General features: G+C 37.7%; 1 protein-coding gene across 1 annotated transcript; it reads right to left on the minus strand.

The window, feature by feature from the left end:
* Window positions 1-32: 32 nt before the first annotated feature.
* NAA30 (N(alpha)-acetyltransferase 30, NatC catalytic subunit) lies at window positions 33-18,227 on the minus strand. The gene is made up of 5 exons (XM_004681840.2): window positions 18,079-18,227; window positions 17,056-17,818; window positions 13,112-13,235; window positions 11,347-11,402; window positions 33-1,862 (listed from the first exon to the last, which is right to left on the minus strand). Exons 2-5 carry the CDS (start codon window positions 17,815-17,817, stop codon window positions 1,725-1,727), a joined length of 1,080 nt encoding a protein of 359 aa, XP_004681897.1. The 5' UTR covers window position 17,818; window positions 18,079-18,227; the 3' UTR covers window positions 33-1,724.
* Window positions 18,228-26,837: the final 8,610 nt, after the last annotated feature.

The following is a 26,837-nucleotide window of genomic DNA, read 5'->3' on the forward strand; positions in this document are numbered from 1 at the left end:
TAAACTTTTAAAAAATAATATAAAATGCAATGTTTCCTTTAAATTTAAGAATTAATGATCCCACCAGCAGGAAAATTTTATTTTCATTAAATCTGTGTATATTTTAAGAGTGCTTGTTACCATGTTCACTTTCAAGACACCTGAGCAAGGAGCAGCTTTCCTTTAAAAAAAAAAAAAAAGGCAACAAACTTTCCTGAAAGGGGGCTTTTTACCAACTGTTAATGGAGGTAGGGTTTTTTAAAATACAGTAATGATAGTCATAAAATAAAATTAAAACCAAATCCTAGAGCAGAAGTAAAGCATATCCAAATTAAAGAAAGAAAAAGCACAGATTCCTAACAAAACATTTTTCAGAGAATTTTTTTTTTTACGGGTACCTAGGTTTTTCAGTTAAATAAATTATCCGCCACAGGTTCTTGACTCAACTGAAAGCAGTAAGTTTAAAATTTGTTACATTGCACTGACTGGCCAAAACACAATGTAACCAATAACATGGTGATCGCTATTAAGAAAACCACAGAACTCATTTCAAAAAAAAAATTCCATCTCTTTTTCTGGGAACTAAGCAAAGTTCCCTCAAGAAATTGCTCAAATAAATGAAAAGAAAGTAAAATCAATTGTAAATGGTTACAATGTACCTTGAAATTTATTTCCAAGACCAAGAACCAAAAGTGAAGCATTTTAAGAAATGGAAGCAACGTGAATCCAATCAAGTGGGGAAAAAGTTCCAACTACTTTGTGAAACCATTTTTCAAAGCTAAAGCAATACTTTTGATTAAATAAAATCATACCAATTTACATTAATTTTCTATTCTTTTCCCAAAAGTCCCTCAAATCTCAAAAAAAGTGCATCGGAAACCCAGCAATCCTGGCTCCATCAACTTTTCTCATCCCTTTTAAGCCGTTTGTCAAAGATTTTTCCCGGCAGATCAACCTCTTACTATAAAGAAAAAAGGGACTCCTAAAGTAAAACACTCTGTCACTCACCTGGAAAAAGTATCCAAATTATAAAAATCTGAAATAATTTATTATCAAATTTAGAATTTAAATAAAAACAAGTTTGCTTGCAGAGGCTTCAAAAGAAAAGACAGCATGCATTCAAAAACTAGAGATGAAGACAAATATACTTATCTACACAGGCACTGGCAGACGCAATTTAATTGTTATCTTTACTCATTGTAAGACACACCCAACCCTACATTACATTTTTTTTCATTCACTAATCACTGAGGTACCAATATTCAAGAATGGAAAATTTAATATTGAAAAAATAAAACCTAAAATTGAAGCTTTCCCCCACCCCCTTCAGAAAACTATGGCAGGTTTCTTGTGAAATGTTAGTATACTTAAGAAATTTTACAAACTACATTGGCTTTTTAAAGGAACAAAAATCATGTTCCACTTATTGGTTCTGTGATAAAATGACCGCTGTGTAAATAATATTTGTCAGCAGATTTAGCAAATGAACAAACAAATCTTGGCTATCAACTGGCACATCATGTTGGTACCAAAGAGCTTTTGAAGTTTAAAACAATCTTTTTTAATTCAGAACAAATGCGCCATGCCAAAGTGCAACAAATATTGTGCGACACTCAATGAGACACTGACAGATAAGAGCTGCATGGAAATTACTAAATCCACCTGCAAAGCAATTCTGTACAAATTGCATTGCATGCAAAGGTCGATTCTTCATGGTTAGAAAGTTGTTCCTTGATGTCAGCTTCTCAACGCAGCCACAATTTAAGTCGCAGTGCATCAACTCCATTTAAATAGTATCTGAACAGCCTCTTATCTCGAACAAAGCCAAGATTCTCATAAAGTTTCAAAGCAGACTTATTTGTTATTTCTGTTTCCAAAACCACCTTCAAAAAAAATAAGAGAAAACTGTTACAATTTTATATATTCGAAACTAATAATTTCATAATTGGACAAATCACTTAAAAAGTAAACAATTGGATTAAATATTTAAGAGAACACATTATTTGAGAGGTGATATGAAAACAATGAATTCTTAGTGATGCACAGAAAAAAATGGCCATCAAAGTTGTAATAATCTCTTGGGACAAGAGTGTGAACACTGGGAACTTATTTTCTATTCCACTGATTTTTTTTTTTTTTTTTTTGGTGTTTGCAATTTTTAGCAGTGAAAAAACCGAGTATGTATTTTGTTGTGTATTCAACAGAAACAACTGTATCCCTGTGGAGAAAAGTAGTATGAAAAAAAGATGAAGGGAAGAAAAACGTCAACAATCAAAGATTTAAGAAAATAAACCAGTACTTGAAACTACTTGTATTGACCTCCAACACGTATAGTGTCATTAATTTGTCACTATATACCCCTGGTGACAATGACCATATTTGACTAGAGTCTGCAAACTGCAGCTCTTGGGCCAAATGGGCCTGCCTGCCTGTTTTTGGACATAATTTTTATTAGAACATAGTCATGTCCATTTGTTTACAAGATGTCAAGGGTTGCTTTCTCAACAAAAGGGTGAAGAATTCCTACTGAGGCCTACAGTCCACAAAGTCTAAAATATTTATTACTGCCTGGCTCTATGCAGAGAAAGTATGCCAACCTAGCCCCAAGGTATCCAAACATCAATGTATCTCAAACACCAGGAGGGCAAATTACAATAAGATTCTGATCCCCACCCCCAGAATTTGAAGAGGCTTACAATGGGGCCAAATTCACATTTTTAACAATTTGTCAGGTGAAGTCACTGAGCAGGTGTCTACATTTGGAGAACCACTGTCTAGATATTATGGATAGCAACTCTTAACAGACACATAGGGTATTAACTTCCATTGAGTTTTCAATATTACTGAACTAATGGTTCTAACAACAAAGGGCTGATACTTTTGAATATTATATGATTTTCTTCATTTATTTCTACCTTCCTCTACCAAAACATCATTTACCCCATCCTCTCTACTGATTCTCAATCTATTTCACTGAGAATTACCAATATAGAATAGCACAGATACTGCTGGGATATCATAATTTTCAGGGGCTTAGAGTGAGGGAGAAAAAGGCAAAGCACAACTGATCAAAGGCCTAAGTGAAGCAAAATGTCTCTTTCTTGTGTATCTCAAATTATCAAAAAACTTTCTTGTGTATCTCAAATTATCAAAAAAAGATTACATCTCAGATCATTGTATCTTAAATTGAACTCATAATCAACTCCTTTAGACATTACTCCTTATCAGTAACATCTTCATGCCACCAATGCCTCAAACTTAAAACCTTTAAACCTCTTTCCTTGCATTCCGTGCATATATCCAAGCATTGAGTGTGTGAATTCTCTACTTGCTCTCCATTTGGTTCTCTTCTTTCTATCCCCACTGATATCACCTTTCATTGTAACCAGAGTCTCCAAAAAATAGATCTCGCTCTACAAGTAGAGTGATACTCTTGTTAATGTCCTGCTTTAAACCATTTATCGATTCCATTTTGTGCCCAAGACATAACCTAGGAGACCTGAAAGACCCACTAAGACCTCTCCCTAGACCACTAGCAATGCATTAGATCTCACCCTCTTTGCTGTCTAAAATCAATACAATTTCTAGAACTCAGCAGTCTTTTTCCCACTTTAGATGGTTCGCATCAACTATGTACCCTATCTGGAAGAATCCTCTTCCTATCCTTGCTTTAGTCTTAGTTTGTCGCTTCCACACTCTGTGGAATACTCCTTTCCTTTTGTGTCTAGGTGCTAGGTCCTAAGGGCTAGAGCCCTCTGCAGTGCTCCTTACTCAAGTGCACTCTCATTCGACATCCAACGAGTATGTCATCGCTCCTACCTCATGCCCAACAAGGGAAGGCAACAACCCCCTTCACAGCTGTCTCCGCTGCACTTGTAACACTGATGTGTAAAAGCCTCTGTACTTGTTAGTTTTATACATACTTAGAATCTTTCGTTACATCACATACGTCACAAATATTAATCAAAGGTATTGTCAAGCTTTTAAATGACCAAGAGTACTTAAAGAAAAAGCATCAACTTAAGGCAATTACCTATGCAATTAACTCCTTAAAGCAAATCACAAGCTAAATGCAAACTTGTGAAAATTTAAAAACAAGCAAAAGCTTGTCAAGGGTCAAGGAAAAATGTTCTTAGGAAGGCTTTAAATAAAAGTTTAGCGCAAACAAAGGTAAGAATAAAAAGTCAGTAATTTTTAATATGTATGCCATTCTCCCATCTGGATCACTCCAGTCTGGTCAATAGAAGTTTCTGGTTTTGAATAATTCTCCTAGCTAATTCCTAGAAATTTCTTTCAGACCAGCAACTAATTACAACTAAAATGTCAAATCAATACAATGAGAAGCAATACAATGAGAAGCAATACAACAGCAACAACTCAGAACTGAGACTGATTTCACAAAATAAAGAGGAAAGCTAAATAACAGCTAATATTGATTGAAGGTGTTCTGTGTACTACATAAAGCATTTAACATGCACTATGTCATTTTACATGCACTTGTCACTATGCTATTTCCATAGAAATCCTATGAAACAAATACGATTATCTCCAACTTACAAATGAAAGAAACTCAAGGCCAACTTCAGCAAAGACAGACCAGAATCAAACTTAGATGAGAACTTAATAGCATCCACTCTTTTGCAACTCCTCCTAATTGTTTCCAGAGTAAAATAAAGCATCAAGTGGGATATTTAACCAACCTAAGACATAATGAAGGAGACCTAAGTCCACCTTCATCAATATTTGATAATATGAAATATTTAAAACAGACCTGAGGTTAATTACAGATTCATACATACTTGAGTTGTCATAAAGAGTTGAATTAAAGTTTGTTGGCATTCCAACATATAAAATAAATGAAGTCCAAGTACAGAGAAAAAATGTACACAAAGGGCTCTCCCCAGCGGTGCAAAGGTTAAAGCACAGCACTATGAAGCTATCCGTAGCCACTGCAGCATGAGTTCAGTCCCCAGCCAGGGAGGTGACCCACATGGCATGGCAGACCTCTCCTGACCCACCCGCTGCTCCCTTCAGCAGTGCATTTCAGTACATCTGCCTGTTCTGATCCCCACTCTGTCACTGGTGAATCCTCTCACTCCCACACCTCTGGCCTCTACCCCAGCTCTGTATGCATAAATAAATCTTTACAAAAATGTATACAGAGAGCTAACTAACCTTAGTTTAAAGTAAAGAGACTTTCTTGGCATACTCATTTTCTAAACCAAGAGATGATATATTATTTGACAGAATAGAAAATGTTAGAAACTTTTTTTGTATTTAAAAACTTAAAGCTTATAACTACATTAAAAGAGAATCTAAAATTATACCAGAAACAGTCTATATAAAACTACCCTTTCAGTCCACATTATTATAGTGTTATTAGACAGGAAGCCAAAGGATAATGAGGTTATTTTGGTCCTAAAGAAAGTTGGCAAAGTTAAATTCTACTTAGCAGAAAGAAAAAATATCAGTGAATTTTCATTGATTCTCTTGCAACTAGTCATTACCAGGATGAGTGAAAATATTATAGTTTTCATAAATCATTTTTTAATATCAAAGACAGGAAATTCCTAGAAGGTGCCAGATCCTAAGGGCTAGACCTAAGTGCCAGTATCTAAGCACTAACTCTGTCTGGCCCTCATAAGACTCCCCCAATGATGCAGTTGAATGCAGACCTTTATGGCTTTTCATAATACTCTTTATAGATCAGCATTACCATATATTAAAGAGAAAAACATCCCAAAAGTTTTAAATTACTTGCCTATAAGCATAAAAATATACTAAATGACAAAAGGTGAGCCTAGAACCCAAGTTCTTATCACAGTTCTTTAATCTGGCCAAAGTAACTCAACCTAAAATTCTTACAGCTTGCTAATTCCATTTTACTTCATTCTTTACATAAGTCTCTGGCTCATTGCCAAAATGTATTCCTAATGAAACTAAAAATGATAAACATAATTAAACCAAAGGAAAAAAAAGCTAAAATATGATCTTGTACATTACCATAAAATGTATGTTTCTTTGTCTTCACCTAACAGGCTTATTACTGGTTATTATTACTGGTTATACAAATATACACTGTTGGTGAGAATATATGCCAGCACAGCCATTACAGAAATCACTATGACATTTCCTTAAAATCAGTACGACCACAAGACCTCATACTCCCACTTCTATATAACTATTATATATGTACCCAAAGTAATTAAAATTGGGATCTCAAAGATATCTGCACTCTGATGTTCACTATAGTTTTTATCACAGGATGTGGAAACAACCTGTATGTCCATCAACAAATTAGTGGATAAAGACAATGTAGTACATCTATACAATGAAATAATCTTAAAAAAGAAGGAAATGGGTGTATTGTAAAACATAAGTGAACCTGGAGAACATTATAAGAAAACAATGCAGGACATGTAAACAGCAACTATATGATGATCTCATGCGGCAACTTCAATAGTCAAACTCAGTGTAGTAAGGTGTTTGCCAGGGACGGACTTGAGAAGAGAAATGGAAACTGTCAACTAATAATGTTTTAAAGTTTTTAGACAGCACATTTATTCCATAAAGAAAAACAAATTCCATTAATAATCTTTGATTCCAGTGTATTCTCACTATATATGAGTTAATTCTGACGATTAACATCATAGCAGCTGTACCTTAAAACCTAAAAAGATTTTTTGAAATTCAAATTTCCAGAAAGGAAGATTTCAAAGACATTTACAGTTTAAAAAGTAAAGCACTGTTCATCATGATGATTAATCACCTGTCTTATTCAAATTAATTTCAGAAAAAGTACATAGATAAATGGCTAACAGGTGAGCTCAATATTTTAGGTACACAAATCTGACTTTAAAATTATATTTTAGGAAACTCACTCAAGCTATTTGTATGTATGTTTCTTACTATTTCCCTTATGTAAAACACAAGCCTATCATGCTTGTCCTAACAGCCAATACACATTTGGCAGCCAAAGCACATGGGGGGAGGTAGGGAAATGTAAAGCAACATACCAGTAATTCATTTCTTATTCGGTAATTCATTTCTTCACTTGTTTCTTTTTTGACACTATAACTTTTTGTCAGCTCCAAATATAAGTGAAAAAGATCTTTTGCTAAGCTGTTTTAACACATCTAATTCTCATTTAAAAAGTTAAGAGGTATACTAAAACAAAATGAAAACATCTATTAGACCAGCAGAGTATATCATTATTACTTGGGTAGAAACATGAATTGACATCTCAGCTGTGGTTATCAAATTCAGTTTTCATTTACTGTGAATTTATTTTAAAATGACAAGTGGTAACCAAGAGCCACATAAATATGAATCAAGGTTACAAATTATGCAAACAGATGAAAAGTAAAAATTGATTAGATATGCATAAGGCTTTAGAGATGTATGTTAGTAGTTTTATAGATTTTTAAATTTTTTTCTAAGGACAAAAAAAAGCAACATAACCTAAGTAGTCGATGACATAATATAAACCTCTTTAAACATCTTTCTGACAGGTTTCTGCTAATAAATTTCTTAACAGTTTAACTTAACTTAATGAAAGTAATATGTGTTGATTGTTTTGTAATTAGTTATTATATTTTTGGAGAATTAAAAATTCAATATTTTCCTCAGGACAATGAACTATAAATGACTATTTCTACACATAAAGTTTCATTTTGGCAAAAGATACCTTAGCATCTTAAACCATACACATAATTTTTTAAATCTTACTATGTACAAAAATAAAGATAACTGCTGTTCATGGAAAACTTTCAGAAAGCTCAGAAATACTGCTTAACAATTAAGTATAAAAGTCAAAAATTGGGGGCCTCCCTGGTGGCACAAGGGGTTAAGTCAGCACTATGAAGCTATCTGCAGCCACTTCAGTGTGAGTTCAATCCCAGCCACAGCAAGGTGATCCACATGAAGTGGGATACAGGCCAACTCCTGACCCACCCACTGCTCCCCTCAGCAGTGTTTCAGCTGATCTCCCTGTCCTGCTTCCCACTCTGTCCCTGGTGAATTCTCTTACTCTTCACATCTCTGGCCTGCACCCAGTTCTTGTACACATAAATAAATACACCCTTTTTAAAAAAGTCAAAATTCATAAGCATTTAAAAAAATAGGTATACATAAGATGCTGGAATCACAGAGCTAATCATTTAATATACATTTACAAAACATAAACTCTACCATAAATACCTCACTAAGTGCTAAGCACACAGCAGTAAACATGAAAAGACATCTCTGCTCTCATCTTCATAAAGGCTAAGGTGCAGCCTGAACAATCAGACTTAAGTGAAGTCTGAAATCAAAGGAAAGGGAGTCAAAAAAATCACAGAACGTGTAAGTGATTTTGCTCAGAAAGATTAAGGCAATCTTAAAGGAGTTGCTGATATCTGAATTGGGTCTTAAGTCTGAGAAGTATTTTAGTAAGAAGAGGAAGACCAAGAAGCTATTAGGTCTAGCAAACACACTTGTGAGAAAGTAGTTACAGTGGAGTGGAAGAGGGAGAAATCAAATCAAATCAAATCAATATCTGGTAACATAAGAAGTAGAGTCAACAAACATTACTATAAAAAACTAGAATGGAAAAGAGGATAAAAGAGTATGTTGATTATGTGGTTTAAAGGGAATTAAAAGGAGAGTAAAAATTTTTAAAGAATAAGAGTTCTGTCCCTTCATACAACAAATGCTTTATAACAGGAGGCAGATAATTTTTTTAAGATTTATTTATTTTATGCATACAAGACTGGGGTACAGGCCAGAAATATGGGGGGGGGGGCCATTGGGCGAGGACTCACCAGAGAAAGAGTGGAGAGAACAGAGAGAAAAGGCAAATCAACTGAAACACACTGCTGAGGGGCCTGGCTGGGGAAAGAACGTGTGCTACAGCGGCTGCAGACAGCCTCATGGTACTGCAACTCAACCCCTTGCAGCACCAGGGAGGCCCAGGATACAGATAATTATTTTTAAACCATGGAAAAGTTCTGCATTCCAGAGACTAAATTGTTCAACTACGAAACCATCAATTTAAAACCATTTCAGTTTACGATTACATTAATACTGACCGGTTCAAAAATTAGAAAAATTAATTAGAACTAGAAATACTCCTTTCATTCTGGGCATAAAAACCCAACGTAAGGCCCTCCCTGGTGGCGCAGCGGGAAAAAACACAGCACAAAGAAGCTTAAGCCACTTCCGCATGAGTTCGATCCCCTCCTGCCCTGGAGGTGACCACATGGCGTGGCAGACCTCTCCTGACCCGCCCGCTGCTCCCCTCAGCAGTGTACTTCGTCGATCTGCCTGTTCTGTGCCCCACTCTGTCTCTGGTGAATCCTCTCACCCTCCGCATCTCTGGCCTGTACCCCAGTTCTGTACGAATAAATAAATCTTTAAAAAAAAAAACAACGTAAAATATATTCCTAATTTAGGATTTCACTTTGACACTAAAACAATATAACCAAAATCTGCCTAAAACAGTATAACCAAGTCCTGAGAAATTACAAATAATATGTGACTTATATGATTTATATGTATATGTGAGTGTGTGTATATACGTGTGTGTATGTGCATATATACATACACACACACATATCCAATACTATTCAAACATTTGATCAGTTAAGGTAAAACCACACGCCTATCTCACAGGTAGTGATTCGGGTAACTCAGAAAAGGTTTACTCTTAAGAAATAGAATATTCCCTGCTCATAATATCCTAGTCAGTAGCAACAGAGTAACAAAAGATAGTTTTATCCTCCCAAAGATTTCTCCAATCTATTAAGCAACTTTTGAAAAGCCTAACTTCTCAACAAGCTAAGCAATGTGGCTATAGTTCAAACATACAAACTTATACTCATGAAATTCAGTCCATTCTTCTACAAATTGATAGATTTTAGTTATCCATCACGTAGATGGCCAAGGTCACTACACCTTTTACTTTTTGATATTAGAACTATAAAAAATGTGAAATTGCCACATGTGAATCCTCTAGAATGAACATCCTTAGATCCCAGAACTTCTCTGCGTTGTCTAATATGCCTGTAGACTTTCTCATGCAACTACCACTTAAGTGTGATCTGTCTGATGTGAACTAACTAATGTGAACAGAATTAGTATGAGAATGCTCTGCAATAAATTCTGTATTGTGACATGAGAGTATGTTCATGAGATACTGGCAAATGAAAAAAGTAATTATGGCAAAATAATACTAATGATTTAATCTGTATAGAAAATTACTTATTTGCATATAGATTTGCTTAGGAAATGAGTATACATATCAAAACATTAATGGTACCTATAAAGTAAAAGAAAGATGAAAAGTTAAAGAGTTCTGGGATATAAGGATGTTCATTCTAGAGGATTCACATGTGGCAATTTCACATTTTTTATAGTTCTAATATCAAAAAGTAAAAGGTGTAGTGACCTTGGCCATCTACGTGATGGACAGTGGAAAAAGGGATTTTGTACACTAAAATACACACACACACAAAATGGTTGATGATTGTGTATAAATTCTGCACTAAAAAAAACTCCACTTATAAATTAACTACGTTACCAAAAAAAAACCTATTTTAAGTAGTTAAGAATTTTTTAAGGCATATTTGCATTCTAATGATAAAGACAACTGTCATTTCTATTGCTCAGAAAATTACTAGCACAATACAGTTTTGTTCCATCTTAGTCACCACTGCTATGTTAAAGACATCTACACTTTCCTAGTTTATACTAGCTCCCTCCTACACTATACAACTGTAAATCTTAACACTGCCATCATCACTTACTGGACACTGTTATATGTGAAAGCACATTTACAGGATACAAAGAAAGTACACCTCTGTCAAGCCTTGTAAACAAACTGAAGAGAAGACACTCTTAAGTTAATATACGAGAGCTCTATTTATCATTTTCCTTCCTATCTAAACATTCATTAATGCTGAGAGATTTTTGTTCCACGTGGAAATGCCTTCACATGGGTTGAAAACTGCCCCACAGTTTTTTTTAAAAAACACTAGTTACACAGAAACTAAAGCCAATATGTAAGTAATTTACAGTACGATTTGTAATAACAACCTTAATGATTTAATAGCAAATCCTCTGAATGCCAATTATTTACTGAATTTTTCTAAGATTTCACCATTACATTTTGTGACAAAATACTTAGTTTTCCATTCATTATCTTAAAATTTGTTATACTGAATAAATCAAAATTCATGTTTTTAAACAATATGTCATCATAATATTATTCCAATTGTGTAGCAACAATTTGCAATGAAATTTCAAGTACAGTTATTAAGGAATATTTATAAAAATATCCAGTAGAATACGGCCCACAATAAAAGCTCTTAAACATTCAGGATGACTTACCTCATCACAGTCTCCTTCAACCATGGCATATATAGCTTTCTTAACCAAGTTAGTACCTAGAATATAAATCTGAATGTTAATGAAACACAAATGTGATTAGCTTTTTAGATACTTAAGTTATGACACTCAAAATAAATACAGAAATGGTAAATGTAAGTTCTACCTTGAATGCAAAAGCACAGGTAATGTTGAGAAAAATTTAGGTTTACACTGAGAGACCAACAGAGCCACACATAGCAGTGTTTACTCTTGAAAAACCTATCTCCTGTTACACTCCTTCTTGCTTAGTTAGAATTATTTGCTCTGAGCAGAAGTTTGTGCCCTTCTAACTGGGGGAGGAAGAAAGGGGAAAAAATAGAAAAAGGCAAGATATAGTCTGGCCAAAGCAATCCAGAAATTCTTTGAACTGGCCAATACTCACTATATAACCCTAGAATCAGATTTGCCAAATACCACGTCAAAACTGCTGTGAGTTGTCCCTATGGAAAACAGTATGGCGGTTTCTCGATATATTAAAAATAGATCTGTCAAAAGATCTAGCACTCAATTTTGACAATCTCAAATGATGTAGGCAGAGTGTCTACAAATGTCAAGCAAAATGTATCCTAGTTTAAGGGGTCAGAAATATTTGGTATACTAAAGGGAAAACAACCACCAAATTTGATCTAAGAAATCCAAACTTTGTAAGAAATCTCTTAATTTTTAAAGCATGTACAGAAGGCAAGCACATTTTACATGGGCCAAACAATCTGAGGGCTAGGACACAACTTTCAAGGCAACATTTTCTACCCTCTGAACTAAGCCAGATAGTTATCTATTATGTGTTCTAAGTCCTTATCAGCTCTACTTAACTAGTCAAAAATTGGGTTTATTTAACAAAATGTCATTAAAGATCTTACCATAAGCTATAATATTGTATTAAAAAACTGGTTTAACCTAGTATGTTAAGTAAATCTATTCATAATGATTTCTCATGACATCTAAGACTGTATAAAACAATCTTAGACAGTAACACTTACAGTTTAAAAAAAACTACAAACGACAAAAACTACTGCTAATAACTAGTGATGCAGACACCGAATCTCATATTTAGTAGCTTTAGTACATTTAAGACTTTGACATGCTCAGACAAGTGCTTATCTACCTGGTCCTCCATCCTGAACAAAGAATTAGTTGGTCTTAAACACAAGACAATAGTTCTCCACCAGGCTAACACTACAGTCACCTGGGAAAGCAATAGCTCTACTTACAAAAGGACAAGATTCTCAAGGAGGTGCCTGAACAGCTGTTTTAAACTATACAATGATTATAATTATTTAGAAACCTTGGGTATAAGATTAACTGGAAAATATAAGGGACGACAACACCCTTTCCCCTGCTTCTCCGTTAGCTAACAATTTCTCCATGATTTGGCTTGATTGAGGTTCACTTAATCCAGACAGTTACTTGAGGTTGTGATCAAATGCCCTAATAATGCTTATAAAAACTGCAATTTCATTATTATTAAAAACTATAAGAAGCGAAATATTTTGAATGTGATAAAAAAAATATTTGGAAGCAAAAATTATCATCTTCTACTTGCTAGAAAGATAATCTCTCAAAGCATTACAAAAAGGGGATTCATTTAATAACATTTTAAAAAATATTGAAATAAAAACAATCACTTCTCTTCATGCTTATTTCTACATATTTACATTTACATCTCTTCAAAAAACAAAAATGAAGTAATTTATGTGTTCTTTAGTGACATAGTATTTTTTCTTACCAATGCCATTTCTCCTGTATTTGGAGTCCACGGCTAACATGGCTATATAACCTCTGCGGAACATCTTTTTGTGCATATCCAACTTGCAAACGATGGCACCTACACACTCTTCCCCTACCATGGCCTTAAAAATAAACAAAAAGTTATAAAGAATACATTGCCATCAGGTACTGCACAATTACCCAGGGAAACAGCACCTACCCACTGGTCAGCATTTTTGAGGGAGAAAGAGAAAATGAAAAATTTAGCAAAAGAGCAACCACTAAAGTTTCAAAAATCTAAATCCCAGAACTCCTGCTAATGTACTAATTTCAACAGCTTTCAACACTTTGTAGGAGATAAATTTCCTATGTTTATTATCAAAACCTAGAGGGAAAAGATTTATATACGGTAAACTCTGTGAAGTATTATATAAGAGGTTCTTATGGCTACTTGCAATTATTTACAATAGACTTTTTTTTAATTTGGAAAGAGGGAAATACACAAAAAAGAATTTTCAGGAAACTGTCTATACATGAAGATATAATATTGTAAAACGTGCTTATCAGCAAAGTACTATACGTAATCACAGTAAATATACAGTGAACTATAGTTATAAACCATACTGTACCTGAACAATAAAGGTAGATTTTGGTCAGGAAAAAAAAGTCTCAGAGTTTCAGAGAAAAGATTGCTCAGATTCTATACAAAGGATTTTGTTGTTAAAGGACTACAAAGACTAGATACATGGATGACCCCTTTTTTGTGGCACTCCTGACTGTGTCAGTCATTATCATCATAAAGTTAATTATGATGATAATTGCAAGTAGCCATAAGATATCAGGAACTCAAAATTCTCAAAATTTCTGTCTCACAAGGTAAAATATACATAAAAGTTGTCTGGCTGAATGACAGCATTTTCTGATTTGAAAATAATTCACTTCAAGTGTGAAAGTGTGTGTGTGTTTAACATAGATCAAATGCTACTTAAATGTTTTTGACTTGACCTCAAAAGCTAAGGAAAATGGAAATCAATGCAAATATAAAACACTAAATTATGGGAAAGCTATACTTCACAGTAAGTTGTCAAAAACAGAAAAAAATTAAAATCACTAGACACAATGCAAGTGGATATACCTTCAACTTGGATAGAAATTTCAACCAAATCTTCTCTGTCCTTTGACCAAGGAATAAGCAAGTACTATTTTTAGTTCATGGTTGGACAAGATTGATTTCTTCCTAATTAAGAATCAGCACAAGTGAAAATCAAGTTGCACATGTCACTTAAAAAGAGAAACCCAGTATCTGAGATAGACTGTTATTAATGTTATAGTGAGGAAGGCCAATGTAGCATTTTTTTCCACAGAAATTGCTGATGGATATACACTTAACAAGAATCATTAAACTGCATATCAGTTTTTCCAAATAAAATCTATACATACATACAGAACTGATGCTATTAAACATGTATTTTTTATTAGAAGATGGAAATTAAAAAATTCCTGGCAAGATTAAGACTTAACTCTACAAGGCCAAAGACCTGTCAATCAATAAAATTTGAAAAGTATAAATTGTGTAAAACAGACTCCCAAGTTCCTACCAATAGGAAATTGGAGGAAGCCAAAAGGTTAAATTTAGAATAAATAAGCGGAATACTACCGTATGTTGTTAATAGTTTAAGAACTTTAAAAGGCATCTACTAAAAATACTGTGAACTAAAAAGAGGTATAGATAAATCAGTTAAACAGAGTGCTTAACAGTGCTTACCTGAACAGTGCCTCCTTTTTTTTACTACAACCTTACTTTCACATCAGTTACAATTATTAGGAAAAATGAAGTGTGATTTTGTTAAAACAGTTAAGAACTGTTAATTTTGTAAGGTTAAACCTCATATTCCATTGACCCATTATAGGTTAGTCATGAAAACATACATTTTGAAGGTTTCTAGTCTCTTAGAGAGTGAACTTTTTAAGAACCATTAACTTGGTAACTGTATGATTCTGCTGAATGGGTCAAAGGTACTTCATTTTTTTCAAATTCTTACTTATGATAATGAAAGGCTAGGAGACCTGGGTTCTAGCTTCACCTCTCTGCCACTAAATACCTGGACATATAAACATTTAAAGTTACTCTGATACTTAATTTATTTTCATCAAAAACGCTTCCAAAATTATTATTTCTAAAATAGAGAAATCAAAGTTTTAAAGTGCCAATATAAAGGGCCCAGTTATAAACATCCTGGTGGTTGTTTTATTATCAGTACCTCCAGATTCATGCTTTCACTAATAAATCTTACAGATCAAACGCTTGTGAAATTCTCAATTTCTAGATATTCAAAATTTACCACTCAATGAAGCAGCTACTGAGGGCTAAAGTACAGGTAGTTGGTATAATGCCAGGAATCTATGTAAAATCAAGACTGAAGCTTACTAATATTAATCTAAAATGGCAGACATGTTGGAGACCAAGATAATATCAGAACTCAAAAGTCAACTATCACATACACACAACTATTATCTGTAATTAATAGCAATACATAGAGTATTTCCATTTAAAGTATGACTCAGTTGTATACTTTATAGGTTAACTTCCAGTTAAATCAATCTTCAATTTTTAACAATTACAATTATATAATGCTATATAATCATTTTTCCATATTCATTGATATAGACATGGCTTAGAACTTCTATTTTGATATATTGATGATAAACCTGTAACAGCAGTTTTAGAGAATCTTCTCCAGTTTCAATAAACATACTAAATTGAAGTTTAGCAAATTAAACAGAAAATAGTAGAACTACCATTATCTATAATAGTAAGGTCATATTTTCACATTATCATCAGGATACAGAATCAAAAGAGGCATTTCTAAAGTATCCTAATGTATTGAAATATCTTGTAGGGAATTACTAAGTGCAACTAATTGTAAAACAATAAACAGTGGTAGTGGTTTTTCTCTCTTCACATAGCATGAAATACTCCTTAAAAACATGCTGTCTTTCATCAGTAAAATTCACTGGTAACAACATGCTTGTGAATACAGGACACAAATATATACGCCTGCAGTCAATACATAAGTGAAAGGTTTCATACTGAATGAAATTATCCTATATTTCTGAGAAGAAACTACTGGTACTGCCAGTGACTTGATAAGCTAAAAAAATTATTCAGCTTATTTGGCAGTCAAGTATTTTTTGCTTACACGTAAGTAAGTTAAAAAAAAAAAAAGTGTTATTTCGTAACATGTCATTGTTACCACTATTATTTCAGCATATCTCTGACCAGCTTCTTTTTTCAAAAATCAGGTTAGTAACAATTTCACACTTAGTTTCCTACTACATTCCACAAGAGGGTATTTTGTTCAAGTTTCAGGAGTCTTTCAGCCACCAGAAGTGTTAGTAGCACCTTCTGCAATCCAGCACCAGAAAGCAGGCTGGCTACAACTGTTAATTGTCCTGTTGAAGTAAAAGGAAACAAACTCCATAATTACAGAACATGCTTGTAAGATTAATTCTCCAGTGTGGCCACAGCAAGTTTACTGACAATCATGTTCACCAAAACATGTTTATGCATACACTCTCCCCTGATTATGGCTGTAATTGAGAGATTAATAAGGCCTGTATCCGAAAAGAACCGTGTTCAAATTAAGTGATTGCAAAGTGCTTTGAGGATGAAGGAGAGTAATTATAGGTGGTTAGACATGACTATAAGCTAATGTAAACAGGATACAAGACCCCCGACATGCATTATACAGGCTTGTTGCATTTACATCAGTATCAAGTTAACCCAGATCGCGAAGTCTTACCTTCGAAACCGTTTCATTAAATAACTAGGAGTATGTGCACGCACGTCAGCTCATGTACTATGAAATGCAGAATACACCGCCACTCAGCCCTCACACTCCCTGCCCTGCAAGGCCTGGATCTCTCTGCTGGGCTCACCCTCTTTTCATTCCATCCACTTACCAAGAAGCACAGCTGTGGCCAGTTGTGGATAAAATATCTATAGGTATAAATGGAGTAGGGTTCAGACAGATCTTTGGTGATCAGTCTCATGATATCGGGCATTTGTAGCTCGGATTCGTATCGGACATATCGTATCGTCCGATCCTCCCCAGGCTCCACCTCCCCGCCCGAGAGGCTCCTTAAACTGCAGCCGGCGGTCAGGGATGAAGACAGCAGCCGCACCTGCTCGTCTTCCTCCTCCTCCTGCTCGGTGCCCTCCGCCAGTCCATTGCGGGCCGCCGCGGGATCGCTCCCCGCCGCCGCCTCTGCCCGGCCGGGGAGCGCAGTTCTTGCATTATTGGGGAGGCAGTGAGGGGGGCTCTCGGCCGAATGTACCCCGGCTCCTTTTGTTGCAGTCGCTCTGGGGCCCCCGTCGGGGGCGGCTGTAGTTGTGGCTGCCTCGGCAGCGTTCAGAACCTTGCTCTTGAGGGAGGCGGCCGCCCGGAGGTGCCGCAGTTCGGGGTTGATCAATCCGTTGAGCTGCGGCTGCTCCTGCGGCGGCGGAGGGCAACGAAGGCACGGAGGTCCCTTGGCCGTCGCCTCGCGGCCCGCCGGGCTCCTGCCACCGCCACCGCCTTCGTGCTCTTCGTCGTCCTCCTCGTCCTCGCTGCAGCAGGCGAGGGCGGCCCCCGCCGGGAAGGGGCAGCGGGGCTCGGCCGCCGCCGAGGCCGGAGGTGCTGGTGGTGGGAGGAGGCTGCTAGGCCCAGGCGGTACCTCCGCCATCCTAGAGGCGACACAGACCGAGAGGGGAGGCCATGAGACCCGGCCGGGGAGCACGGCGCAGAGGGGGCGACCGGCGGGGGGCGGCGAAGGTGGGGGGAACAAAGGCAGAAACCGTCCCTCACGAAGCTACCCCCCAATTCCGCCCCCCCTCAGCTCTTCAGCGCCGCCCAGCTGCTCAGCCGGCCACCGTCCCCGTCCGCCCGGGCCCAGCCGCCAGCCCTGTCACCCGCGGCCCCTCCCCGTCCCCTCCGCGCGGCTCACCCCGCACAGGTCCCCGCCGCCACTGCCGCCACTCCTCTTCCTCCTCGGCCGCCGCCGCCTCCTTCGCCGCGGCCGTCTCCACCGCCGCCAAGGCTCACACTCGCCGCCGTCGCCGTAAAGCGCCTCGGCTGTTACCCCGGGTAAAGTTTCCTGGGCCTGGCTTTACGACACTTCCCTGCCTGCCGGCTGCCGGGGCCAAAGGAAAGGGGCGTGGAGGAGGTGACCTGCGGAGGGGCGGGGACGGAGGTGTCTCCTGCGGGCTCCCGGGCCGGCGAGCTGAGGGGTGGGGCTGGGGGCGGGAACTCGCGGGGTGGGAGCCCTCGCCCCCACCCACTCCTCTCGGCTCTCGGCTCCTCCGCGGGCGCCGCTCGCCACCCGCGGCTGAGGGGTGCGCGCAGCGAGCGCTCCTGCTGCAAGCCCGCCCCGGCCTGCTGACCCCGCCGCAGACCGGTCTCCCCAAAATTCTCCTCCTCCGCTCTATAAACTCCAACGTTGTCCTAAGCCGAGTGTGCCGGGGCTTGGGAGAGGGGCGGCTGGCTCCGAGCCCCTTGACATGGAGCAGATCGGAGAAGAAAATTAAAAAGGAATGGAAGTTCAAAAGCCGGGAGCTGTGACAATGTGGGGATGGCTGTTGAAACCTGGTCATTGGCAATGTGAATCCAGGGTAGTCTTTGACCCTTTGAGTTCAGAGACGGTGGACAGGTAGTCCTCTTCCTCTTCCTCCCCCTCTTGCCCTGCCCCCGGCCCTGGAGGGTTGGAAGTACAGGTGCTCTTTTGCGGCAAACACGCCATGGAAGTGTTTTAGAGTCGGAAGGAGAGACTGATAACCGCTTCAAAGAGCGTTCCTAAACTTGTGGCATGAATTGGGATAGGACTGGCAACACCGAGGAAGGGTGTACTGGCCTCTCGGCCGGTGGTCTGCCTACATGGGTGCGGAGGGAAAGAGCTGCGGCACCCCTTGAGCCTGCTCCTGGGTCCTTTAGCTCTAATCCACAAGGATCATTGTAAAATCTAAGAGGAAGGCAGGTGGTGTAACTCAGCAGAGCACGGAGCAAATTAAGTTTAAAAAAGCCTGATTTGTCCGGAGTGCAGCAGATAGATGTCTTCATATATAATTCTATGACTAACTTAGCAACTTTCTGGCATCATTTAAACTCTAAAATGTGAGATACACAGTAATAGTTGTGACATACACGTGTTAGGATCCTTGTTACTAAAAAGTTAAGTAAAACCACCTTTTCATCTTGAAGTTCAACCTATTGTGTTAAAAATAATAATAATAATAAAAACTGGTAGCAAGTGCCAGGTACTGTTGTATCTCTTGATCGTCAATTGCTTTGTAGATTCTTATAAAAACTCATTTATAGACTTTTATAGAAATGCTATCATTTGTGCATATACTTATAGAGCTTATTTGGTCCAGCCATGATTTAAAACGTTATAAATCATCTTAAGTGTCTAGCAACACAGGAATGACTGAATAAGCATTTGATGCATCAATGGTGTGGAATATTACTGTTTGTAATGTGATTAATATTTAATAGGTTGAAATACATATTAACTTTCAATGAACTATGGCTGCATTGCTAATTATCCTCAAAACAAGGTGGTATAAAGTGACCCTTTACTATGTTCACAGATTCTATGAGTCAGGAATTCAGACAGAGAGCAACATGGATGACTTTCTTCTGCTGCATTGTGCATAGGGCCTCAGTTGCTAGAATCAAAGACTACAGACCTTCTTCCACAAGAGACCTTCTTCCACTCTCATTTTGATGGTTGACATTGGCAGGGGGCTTCAGACAGGAGATTTCTATTTGTTTTCATGTAATCTCCATGTGATCACTTAGAATGGACTGACTGGGCTTTCTCAGAGCACAATGACTGGCTTCCAAAAAAGATTTGGATAGAAACATATTACCATTTATGACCTAGTATTAAAAGTCAAGCAATGTCAGTTCTGCAGCATTCTGTTTAGCCAGGCAACCACAAAGTCTCATCCAGCTTCAAGGATAGGGAAATCAACCCTACTAGAAATATTGCTGTTATCATTTTGAAAAACATAAGTTGCTTCCATGGAAAGACCTTCAGAACACTTTAACAGGATGAAACAAAAGAGATGTATAACAAGTACAATGCAATGCCATTCATATTTTTTTTATGCACACAAGAACTGGGGTACAGGCCAAAGGTGTTGGGGGTAAGAGGATTCACCAGAGACAGAGTGGGGAGCACAACAGGTGGATCTACTGAAATGCACTGCTGAGGGGAGGACCAGACAGGAGAGGTCTGCTTTGCCATGTGGGTCACCTCCCTGGTGGGGATAGAACTCGGACTTGTTCTGCAGTGGCTGAGGATAACTTCATAGTGCTGTGCTTTAACCCCTTGTGCCACCAGGGAGCCCCCCTGCCCCCCACCATTAATAGATCTTAAAAAGTATAAAACAAAAACATATTTCCAAATGTACATGCATTGTCTAAACATACATATTTTTCAAACAACACAGCTTCTAGTTGTAACCTGGGTGTTCAGCCAAAGAAAGTGATCTATTCAAGTCATACAGGAAAAACTGGCTAAAAGGCTTGACACAATTCCCCTGAGACATGTTTAGGGGTAATTTTGACTTAGAAAAACATGTCTCTCGTTAAGCTTGGATTATAACCCTTTCCTAAAAAAAAGATGTGACTCCATTGTAATGATTGAGTGGCAGCAAATCTACATGTTCTTACATATGGTAACTTCCCTAGTGAGAGTAGTAAAAGCCTTCTTAGATGAAAGACTGAGTCATCAATTTGTATTCACCTATCTGACACATAAAAGGGAACTTGTGAAGCTTTTTGACTGAATTTTTATTACTCAGCAGTCTGGGATGTTTGTAATTACACAGTACATCCTGGCCTTCTTGCTAACTAATAAATTAACAAGACTGCTGCTACCTAAGCTCCAGTCACTCTTACTCTATCCCTGTACTAAAACCCCAGTGATCACCTGATTCAGATGGCTTCTCTATGAAATCTTATCCTTTCTATGAAATCTTTCCTTTTCCACTCATGTTTCTAAGTAATGTGCTGGTATGGTGGTGGGATTATTTTAGGCTTAGAAAAAAAGGCTTAGTTTAAATGTTTTAGGCATATTAGCCTATTATGAGTTTCTGAAAAGTCAACTACCTCTCTGAGCAATAACTTCATAGGAAGCAATTTTTTTGTAGAAAGGAATGGTTTCAGAGCAGGGCAAAGGAGTCAGTGTTACTCTTCTATCTGGATAGTTGGTATTTTCCTTGCTTAGTAATAGTCTATGATAGAGCAGTCACTATGTTGTTCTTTCATACTATTGTCTTTTTGAGTGTTGTTGTTTTATTTTTTGAACAACAAAATAGCACATTTTAACTTTTTTTAAGAAAGAAAAACTCATTACATCAATTAAATATACAATAACAATTTCCAAGCAGCATCCTAAAGCAGCTTTCTGAAGCTTAGAGGGAGAAAAGTTCCTTACCAAGTCTAACAGTGAAATATTTTTCTCTTATTGGCTAGGTTTAGAGGAGACACACAGAGGTGTAGCTACCTTAAAGGTAACTGTGGGAATGAAGATACTAATAATGGAGAGAGGCTTTACGTTTGCTTGATTCAGCAGGATGACATATTATGTGCCATAGGCACACATACTGAATAATTTAAATATTTGTAGTTTTCTTTTACATGTCATGTGATTCTTAATCCTACTAATCCTATCTATTATACATAAAGCTCTGAATATGAGTGTCCTTAATTTTGTTTTATCCTAGATGAAAGAAAGGGCATTCATCAAATTTGAGGAGTATAGAATTTAACCAAAGGGAAAATACTAGTGTATTGTTTTATCACCTGTAATCCTGAAGCTCTGAGCTTTCTCCGGTAAATTGTTACCATTAATTTGATTCTTCTACCTCATACTCTCATAATTTGCCTGCAGAACTAGAGGAGGCTTTAGGTTAAACTCTAGAATTGTTTTACCTGTCTCCTATGCTAGCTTCATTCAGTAACAACTATTCTCAATACCTTCTTGATTCACACTCTCTTTTACAGCAGATGATTCTATGTCCATTTCACTAAGAAAAGTGAGCTATTCCCTAGGAACTGTCCCTCAACTCCATCACCCATGCCTATGATGCGTCTACGTCTGAACAGCCCTTTACCTCCACTGCCCCCACCACCACCACCACCACCAATATTACAGGCCAGGAAATGACCTGACTCTTCAAAACAATTGCCTTCCTCCACCTATAGCCTTGATGCTCTCTTTCAGTCTCCTTTTGGACCTGTACCGCTCAGGGTTTCAACTATCAATAGCACTCTTGTTGGCTACTGCCTCAAAGTTTACAAATAAACTTGCTCTAGAAACTCTTCCTTTCCTTTTCTCCTTTCTATTACAGAAAATGCTGATCTCTCTGCAAGCGGTTTCCATTCCAATGCAAGTTGGCTCCACCTCAGTCTTTCTAATATTCTCTGTTAAAAGTCACCTGTTATTGGCCAAAGGCTAGGCCCTTCAGACATTGTCAACTCCCATGTCCCTTTATTCCTCCATGGCATGTGATCCACTGTGCCTCTGGTTAAGTCTTCCTTTGTGTCCTATCATTTTTCCTGGCAATCCTTCCCTAAACATTTTTCTTGATAATAGTAATATATAATTGTAATAACAGTCACTAACATTTAATGTGGGCCTACCATGTAGTAAGTAAATGTTATAAGTATGACCCACTTAGTACTCACAGTCATCCTATAAAGTATGCACACACAAGCTAGAAGCTAGGCCAGAACTGGCTCACTGATCTAGTCCTGCATCATTTACCAAGCAAAGGCTGGATTTATTCTCTAATGGGTAGGTCTCTTTGAGACAATCTAATAATAATAATGTTCAAATCCTGGTTCTGCTGCTTACCAGTTGTGTGTTTGTAGAAAACCACTTTGGGCTTCAGATTACAAACATGAGTAATATTACATGCCTCATAGTGTTTTGAATTAAATGAATTGTTTTAAAGATTTGTTTATTTATGCATACAGAACTGGGGTATAGGCCAGAGGTGCAGGGACAGTGAGAGGATTCACCAGAGACAGAGTGGGGAGCAAAACAGGTAGATGGATGAAGTACACTGCTGAGGGGAGCAGCGGGCAGGTCAGGAGAAGTCTGCTGCGCCATGTGGACAGCAATGGTGGGGGGGGGGATTGAACTCACATTGAAGTGGTTATGGCTAGCTTCATAGTGCTGTGCCTTAACCCGATATGCCACCAGGGAAGGCCCGAATTAAATGAGTTAATAAATGTATTTAGTATGAAGCAAGTAATGAGCTCTCAGTATACATTAGCCAACCTTCCATTCCACCCATCTACTGTCCTTATTTCTGCCATTACTGTTCTCATAAAATGAAAACTGAGCATATCAGTCTCCTTTTTAAATCTCTTCAGTGACTCCTTATTGCCTGATAATCAAATCTAAACTTTGGATATAGTGCTTTGGCCATAAATATCAGGAAGACCAATTTAATCTGTCTTATAAAAAAAATAGAAGGGAATGAATTAGATCATGTGAAAGACTATCAGAGGCAGAGTGAGGTTCAGGGTAAGTGAGAACCCAATGTTAACTCTCTTCTTCCAACCATAAAGTCATCTCCTTTCTAAAGCTGGTTTCACTCATAGTTATACAGTGGATGCCACAAGTTCTTAGGGCTCTGTGTTTCTCGGTTCACCCCCAGTGAGAAGAAAGGAAAAGCTTTCAGTAACTTACTAGTATCTCAAAAGTCTCTAGAAAGGCCCTCCCTGGTGGCGTAGCGGGTTAAAGCACTGCACTAAGAAGCTAAAGCCACTTCCACATGAGTTCCATTCCCGCCTGCCCCGGAGGTGACCCACATGGGGTGGCAGACCTCTCCTGACCCGCCCGCTGCTCCCCTCAGCAGTGTACTTCATTGATCAGCCTGTTCTGCTTACCGTTCTGTCTCTGATGAATCCTCTCACCCTCCGCATCTCTGGCCTGTACCCCAGTTCTGTACAAATAAATAAATAAATCTTTAAAAAAATAAAAAAATAAAATGTCTCTAGAAAACTCATGGTGTCTCCTTGATCAGAATTAAGTAGAATTGGTCATAGGTTATTACGAAGTTAGTCACTGGAAGGAAACTAAAGTTTCCCACCTGGGGTTAAGGGTAGGTGACCTTGGAGGCATATGGTTTGTGGAAAACGTGTGTACTCACAAAACTGAGTTTCTTTTAAAGAAGAATGGGGAATGGATGCTGGAAAGACTACATTCTATGTTTACTGTCTAATCAAGGCTTCTCCTGATGATTTTACCTTGAAGCATTAGTTATTTCTGTTCATATACAATTTCCACTCAAATTATTCAATTAATGATTATTGTGTATATGGATGAATATACTTTAAACTGAACTACTTGTAGTTTCCAAAATATGCAAGATAATTTCTGGTCTCTGTGTCTGTGCTCATGCTGCTATTGGTCTTTGAAATCATCACCTATCATTTCTAATCAGTCAATCCATCAATCGGTCTCTCTCTCACACACCACACACTTCCTTACCACTTGCAAAATTGCTCTGAGTACTTTAAACTTCTGTGACCCAACTTGTTCACAGCACTGCTTTGCAATCTGTGGCATCTTCTAAAAATCTTGTAAAGGTTCTTATGAGATTTCTTTCTTTTTAATGGTATATGCATAATACATTATTTTCAATGCATGAAGTAAAAAATTATCTTTGCTCTAACCCTTTTAAGAATGTATATATCCCTCTTGGAATAAGTACCTTTTACCAAGTTTATTTATATGGAACTTCTCTTATCACACACATGATAGTCTAGGGTCTTAAGACTTGTTTGCTTAAAATAATCACTTGCTGATGCCAAGTACAGCCTGCATGAAATGTAGAGAAGGGACACTTGTTTATCATCCTGAGGACTTAGTTTATAAAACTGTTACAGAGGAGGGAGAGGGGCACCCCAGAGCCCCTAAAGCTGCCTGCTCTAAATAGGTTCTACCATCAGCCACATCAAGACAAAACATATAAGACCTTAATGGAAAGAAACTTTAATACAATTAGTGTGCAATAACAAAAAGACAAAGCATATAGTTTCTAAATCAAGCACCCAAAGTTAACCATCCCCTCCCTAGTAAAAGTCTCCCCAAAAGGGATTGAACCAAAGCAAGGCCTGAAAACCCACCACAAGTCTAAAGTACCTTCTGGCTGGGACCCATAGAAAAGCGTCAGAAACAGCCAGGAAAGTCTGGTAGGAAAAGAGCAAAATCAAAATCAAGATAAAAGCTGCCATTGTTAACCTCCCCTAGGGTTTCTCACCCACATCTGTTTTAACTGGTCCAGGACCAAGAAACAAGAACCACGTCTTCACATGTCTCTGCTCTCTCAGGTCTCCTTCTGGCTCTCCATCCTGCTTCCTTTCCCTTCAGTCTCCTCTCCAGATTCTTTTCCTCCCAGCTCAGCTCCACCCTCTGGGTGGGGCAGGGAACCTGGCACCTCCCCTTTCCCTGGGGCCCACCCTGTTACAAAACCAGTCCAGGAAAGATAAGTGATTCTGTAGAATATTTGAATATTGCATTAAAACACAAACTATGTGAAAAAATATGCTTAGTTTACTCATTTTTTTTCCTGAATGAAGAACTACAGAAACAATGTAAACACTAAAATGTGATCTAGGAAGAATAAAATAATGTAATGCTAAAAATAGTGGTGCAGCACTCGTGGGGTAGGTAGGTCTGTCTGTAGCCCCAATATTTTCCATTTCCTACTCATTTAGTATCTGTACAAAACTGTAAAATCAAAAACCAACCACAATAAGGAAATAAAAAAGAATGTAGCAATGATGTATTTGTAATGTTATATTTATGTACAGTAATGGAAGTCTCTAAGTAATCTCTAAGCTCCCAGCTGCTTCACACAGCTCCCATAGGAGAGAGCTTTGAAGTTCAGGGAATGACTAATGGTTCCTTTGATCCTCTTAGTCTTTTTGCACTTCAGGGAGCTTCAGAGGCAGGCAAACTTGCTTATCACTAACCTATTGTTAAGCAAAAGAAAAAGCAACTTCCTAGATGTATTGAGAAAGGTGGTGGAGGTGAGGGACTTTCCCAGAGAGCTGTCTCAACTGCTGCTTCTGGCCAGACCATTTCTGGAGCCAATTCTGTGGTGCTAGCCACTCCTTTAATCCACTGCAAGCAACTATACCTGTGGTTAATTGCCTCTAGCCTATCCTTTAATCTCTAGTTTTAAATGTCATTTTATTTGTGCTTGGCATAATCATATGTACATTAAATTACTTCCCAAATAATTTCATTAAATACTCAAGATTTTTTCCCTTTAAGAAATAGAGACAATTCTGAACATAATTTTTGAGAAGCCAAATTAAAGATGATCATGTATTTTAGTAGCACCTGCACTGAGTCATTATATTTTAAACCTATTTCATAGAAAATATTTTAAATTATATAATATGAAGAAATTCATTCCTATCCTTTAGCCTTAAAAAATAATTTTTAAAGCAATAACCTACATATGGAAGAATTTGTCTTCTAAGATTTATTGATAACTCTTGGTGTTTGAGAAATATGTATATTCCTCATTTTTCATAATACATGCAGTTTGAGAGGAGAAATGCTGAAAAGCATATGGAAGAAAGGCATTTTACACATGATGATCCTCAGAAAAATATCTCAATATATTTTTGATGCATTTCCTCTCAACCTCTCTATTGTGTAAAATTATTTGC

The sequence above is a fragment of the Condylura cristata genome, unplaced genomic scaffold (assembly GCF_000260355.1).
Source record: "Condylura cristata isolate star-nosed mole 26May11 unplaced genomic scaffold, ConCri1.0 scaffold00013, whole genome shotgun sequence".
NCBI classification, from domain to species: Eukaryota; Metazoa; Chordata; class Mammalia; order Eulipotyphla; family Talpidae; genus Condylura; species Condylura cristata.